This window comes from Sardina pilchardus, chromosome 4 (genome assembly GCF_963854185.1).
Source record: "Sardina pilchardus chromosome 4, fSarPil1.1, whole genome shotgun sequence".
Taxonomy (NCBI): domain Eukaryota; kingdom Metazoa; phylum Chordata; class Actinopteri; order Clupeiformes; family Clupeidae; genus Sardina; species Sardina pilchardus.
Window position 1 is genome coordinate 38,772,105 of NC_084997.1, and position 5,809 is coordinate 38,777,913.

General features: G+C 43.8%; 1 protein-coding gene across 1 annotated transcript; it reads left to right on the forward strand.

Annotated features, from left to right (window-relative positions):
- Positions 1-1,360: 1,360 nt before the first annotated feature.
- LOC134079082 (uncharacterized transmembrane protein DDB_G0289901-like) lies at positions 1,361-5,504 on the forward strand. Its single transcript, XM_062535250.1, has 3 exons — positions 1,361-1,433; positions 3,669-3,894; positions 4,698-5,504. Exons 1-3 carry the CDS (start codon positions 1,361-1,363, stop codon positions 5,284-5,286), a joined length of 888 nt encoding a protein of 295 aa, XP_062391234.1. The 3' UTR covers positions 5,287-5,504.
- The last annotated feature ends 305 nt before the right edge of the window (positions 5,505-5,809 follow it).

The window sequence follows — 5,809 nt, forward strand, 5'->3', positions numbered from 1 at the left end:
TAAGCCTCGTTATGCCACAGGTGGATACAATTAGGATCCACCTTTCAGAGAGGCCTGCTACACATAAATGAAAGCCTACCTGTAAAGTTTGATTTCGTACTTGTACTTTTTGAATTCGTATTTTTTTCCCATCCGTATTCTGATGGATAAAACAGGCTACACACAGTATATTTTATGCATGACTGGACTCATTTGAGAACTCACAAATATTTATTTTATGCACGACTGTAGACAAATACGAACGTGCATCAAATCTATGACACGAATATATTGACAGCTATCTCACTCCATACAAATAGAAGATAAGATATACAACTATGAATGTACGTAGGCATACGCGCCCTACGTACATAAATAGGCTACGACGGACGAATTTCAGCTGAAAATATTGTTTACACATGTAGGCCTGCCTAATAGAACGTCGCAACGTTTTCAAAACAAACTCGCATTTTACCACTGTAAATCGCCTCCATAGACTATGCCATGTAAATGAAAAATAGTTATTAAAATAAATCACATGTATAATACATATTGCACATATATAAACTATATGTTTTATGGTAAAATATTATTCTCATGCCCGACTGTCAGGAAACCCTTGCGACATCTGCTGTGAGAAAAGAGAATAGCAGCCTGGACAAACATGGCCGAACGCGAGACAACATAGTGTTGTCACATAATGAGCGCAAAATAGCTCTAAACTAGCTTGTACCGGTGTGCTTTCGATCATGTAAAAATTCTGGGTGACAAAACAGGCGTATTTAGGAAAAGTCGTGAACGTAGGGTCCTGGAATTTAATCGAGTGAATTTTTTTTTTTTTTTTTGTAATCGCTGCGGTCAAATGACCGCAGCCCGGCAGTTCTAGGTATATCTAGGTCAAACCCACACGGCGCTTCTAGGAATACGCGTCAGCGGTCAAATGACCGGCGCTTGGCGCTTCTAGTGTTAATCCACTTTCAACAAGTTTAGCGAGTCCGCTACTCATAATATAGCCTACATGGTTTAACTGAGAATTCACACATTCACTCCTTACTAGGTATCTGGTTAAACAATTCCATACTAGAAATACAACCTTGGGAAAGTTACAGATTACCAATTAATATGACAATTTATTGTAATGACAGGAATAATCTTACAATAAATCAATGTTCAAGACACAGACAACAATAAAGTATCAAAGACAATTCAGCAATCAATCTAAAATAGACCTAATAGTCAAAATAGCATAGGCCTACCTGGCATAGATTTGCCTACACAGAAGTCAGAATCCTGAGAAGCAGGAATAGTGCTTAGCATAGATTTGCCTACACAGAAGTCAGAATCCTGAGAAGCAGGAATGGTGCTTAGCATAGATCTGACTATGGAAGTGGGAGCTCTGGTAAGCAGAATAAACTCCTCACACAAATCCGGCTACACAGAAGGTGGGAGCTTTGGTAAGCAGAATAAACTCCTCACACAAATTCGGCTACACACATGTGGAAGCCCTGAGAAGCAGAGACTTTTAGACAGCGCAGGGAGATGGGAGTGTTTTCATCAGAACACAGACCATTTTCTCCTAGACCGCAAAACATATACAGTATACAATTATTTTACAATTCTACAACTGAGACCCTTTTACTTCTCACACTGAGACATTAACATTGATATTAAACACAGATGCAGATATAGTTCAGTTTCCAGTGGTTACAGTAAGTTCAAGAACAGTTCATGGTTGGAGAGAGGGGAGACAAGGGCGCTGCTTGGCACGGTGCCTAGAATCTCGCTTAATCTTTGAATTTGTTTTTTTGAGTTGCTCCCCCCGAGCAGCTGTTTTAAAGGGCAAACTGGAGGTGTTTTCTGTGAGCTGAAATCCATGATCATTGCTTCTTTGATATCTAGGCCGCGTCTTTTGGTGGTGTAGTCCTAAACTGTTGGTCTCAGACAGTGCTCTGTGAACAGATCTTATTCTTATTCTTGTTCAATTCTTGCCATCTCTGTTTTAATATTCTATCTCTTTTTGTTATCTCTCCTGCTGAGTTGCCTTCTCAATTCTCTCCATCTCTGTTTTAAAGAGGAACTATGCAGGTTTGGCGATTCCTTCGCTGTCTTCCTGTTTTACTTTTGCAAGTTTCTCTGCAGAGCTTTAGTGTGTGTATTTTACAATCGGTCAGTCTGCCTTTTCATGAGCATGATCTTTCTGTTTGTCTTGCCACCGGTCCGGAGTGTTTTTTCTGCTCACAGGCGCTGGGGGAAGCGAGACAGCCATCATTCAACCTGGAATAAGTCAAATAACCATTCCAATGACTCCGAAGCTGATCAGTTCAGCGTTTCTCAAACTGTGGGGCGCAGAGACATGCCAGGTGGGGCACGAGCTGACGTGAAAAACCGGAGATTTTTTTAAAAATCTGTAGCCTATGCCTTCCTTTATTAGTGTGCTTGCTGCAAGCAAAAGCACACTATTGTTATCCGTGCGTTTCATATTATTAGTGTGCTTGCAAAAGCACACTATTGTTCTTCCTATTATTATTATCAAATTTATTAGTGTGCTTGCAAAAGCACACTATTGTTCTTCCTATGCGTTTCATATTATTTATCTTAAGTCCAACTTTTGTCTCCCTATCTTGTCCTAGGGATTTGGAGCTAGAGACGCCGTTCCACCTCTCACGCGTGCGTCCTGATGCGAGGATGATGGCTTGTATACAGCTTTTTGATACGCCTTGTCGTTCTCCCGTTATTCCAGTTTTTCCGGTCGATTTTTTCCCATAGGAATGAATGGAAAAGTGATTTTTGAGCGCTGATGCCCACACATTTTTCCACCTGTAGCCCAAACCGTAAGACATAAGGTCATGAAATTTGGTACGCTGATAGAGGAGACTACCCTTATTGACACCACCAGGTTTCATGCTCGCCACTCTCACGCTCTAGCGCCACCAACTGGTCAAAGTTGGAAAACGCGTTCATGCCCGTAACTTTTGATCCGTATGGCCGATTTTGATAACACTTATACCATTGGAATCCTCTGACTCAGCTGATTCCAACGCACTATATGACGTCATTTTCCGCCATGACGGATTTTCCTCCATTTTGAATTTTGTCCAAAGTCAAAGTTAAGCGACTTTGGCCGCATAGTTTATCCGATCGTCATGAAACTTGGCACGCGTGATCTACAGACCAAGGCGGATCAACTGCCTTGATTTCGCCTACATACGTCCAAGCGTTCGCCTGTGACAACCAATTAAATTCAGCGAGCGAAGCCGCCAAACAGGAAGTGTGCCTATCTTGGAAATGCTGTGACGGATGAAAGCCATATTTGGTGGGATGACTTAAGACCCCATCCAAAGCACCCTCAATAAATTTGGTGTTATTTGGTCTGTCGATGGCTCTATAATTAGCAAAAACGTGTGTGTTGGTGAATGTATACTATTATTCGGAATAGCTCATCTTAAATTGCTTAGGTCATGCAAAAATGACATTTCAGAGTGATTTAAGATACAATGTTGATATTTTTTAAAAAAAAATCAAATCAAGGCCATTCTTGTAAAACATATTGATGCAATTATCACAGCACTATGGAGTTATACCATATATTTTCATACTTTCATTATGGTATGACTGAAGACTCGTACTGTCCATTATTTCATTGGATGACAGAGATTGTCCGCAACGGTACAATGTGGGTGTTGTTCTAGGGTGCTCCGCAACGGGGTGTCTCGCCCGCTCTGTGCCAAGCAATGGTCTCTGTTTGCCAGCCAATCAGCAACTCGCGTTATCGACAGTTCTGTCGACAGTTTATCGACAGTTTTCTGCTTCAGGCCAATCAGCAGTTTGGATTGTCGACAGTTTTCTGGGCCAATCAGCAGCTCGGATTATCTACAGTTTTTTGAACTACGGCAGCAACGAGAGTGTTTTCACTGAGTGAGTAAAACTAAAATTAAGAAAATATTTCGAATGTATTTGCGCAACATTGTCACCCCAGAGCACTTTTACAATGTACTAACATGGAATTTGTCTATGTAGGCCTATTACATAGACCTATTACGGTTTTGGTATTTGAAGATAGATAATTCGTTAGCTATTTATGCTAATTCGCGAATAACTAGCATTATCGAACGTCGACACGTCAGGCGTCCTGTTTACACATGTAAACTATATTTACCTTTCGAATTTCTACTCCAAACTGTAGTAATTACATCTACACACTCTAGGGAAGCTAGCCAAATAGTCTGATCAAAGATAAAATGCATTTTGAGAGCTCGCCAGCATGTAATGTAATGTAATGTAATGTAAGGCATTGCATTGGAAATGAATGGGGTTGTACATGATGCTACAGTGTAAACATGTGACGATCACTGAACACACACAACATATAATTATGAAAAGACCATACAGTTAGTATCTTTAGACCCTTAAGATTATAATATCACCACGTGAAATCAAAAGATAAAGTTGAAGTTTATGTTTTATGCATTAACAATAAGCCTGTTTTTTAATTGCTGTAAATGCATTAACCCTGGGGGTCATCATTTACCTGTTGTGTCACGTTATGTTAATTTGTTATGTTATTCACTATGTTTCAATAGTGAATGTGTTGTACTAGGATATCATTAGTCTTATGTGTGTTATTCCTGGTAATATTGCAATTATATGTAGTTTAACCTGTAATGCTCGCTCAATGTAGTGCACGTTTAATACTGTGCTGTGTCATTTCACTGTGCTAGCTCCAGGCGTTGCAGCAGAGGGACGACCACTGGCACCAGCGGCGGCAGCGGGCTCAGCAGCGGCGGCGGAAGCGGTGGCAGTGCCAGCGTCAGCGACAGCGCCGGGCCCAGCAGCAGCGGCGGTGGATCGTCCTCCGACAGCAGCAACTGTGGTGCCTACAGGCCAGGTGCCGACAGCAGCAGCAAGAGTGGCCGTGACACTGGCAGCAGCACCGGCTGTGGCAGCACCGGTGCCTGTTCTGCCAGCGCCGTTACGGCTACTGGCGCCATTACCGCCTGCCCCCTCAGCTGCTGTCCTGGCCGTACCACCAACAGCTGCTGCAGCTGCAACAGGACCTTTTCGTGCTACACAGCCTCTCCTCCTGGACCTCTCACTGCCCCAACAGACTGTGAGGGTGCTCCCCATCCCTCCCCCCCCCAAACGCTCCCTCGGACAACGCCAGCCCCACACGTCCTCCCTCTGCCGCTGGCCGCCGCACATCACGCCGGCCCTCAGGTGCCTGCACTGCAGCTGCTGGACAGGACAGCAAGGACAACAAGCAGTGCAGGCAGCACCTCCTGCTCAGCCTGTCTCTTCATACAAAACTGAATGGGCGAGGAGGAAGAGGGCTGAGCAGAGGGCAGCGGCACAGCCAGGGACAGTCACCGCTGCCCGGGCCGGCGTGCCACAAGTGCAGAAAATGCGGCCTGCCTATGCTGTTGTTGATGGATGTGCTGTGAAAAAAAACACAGAATTGTATGCCATGTCTGTTCCTCCCTGACAGGTCGTTGTTCTAAACCAGGTTATTGGTGTTCTTCACCTGTGCTTTGACACCTTACAGACCTACACCTCACACCTTACACTGCCTATGCTGTCACCTGTGCTTTGACACCTTACATCGCCTATGCTGTCACCTGTGCATTGACACCTTACACTGCCTATGCTGTCACCTGTGCTTTGACACCTTACACTGCCTATGCTGTCACCTGTGCATTGACACTTACACTGCCTATGCTGTCACCTGTGCATTGACACCTTACACTGCCTGTGCTGTTGTTGTTCTGCACCTGTGCTTTGACACCTTACACTGCCTATGCTGTCACCTGTGCTTTGACACCTTACACTGCCTATG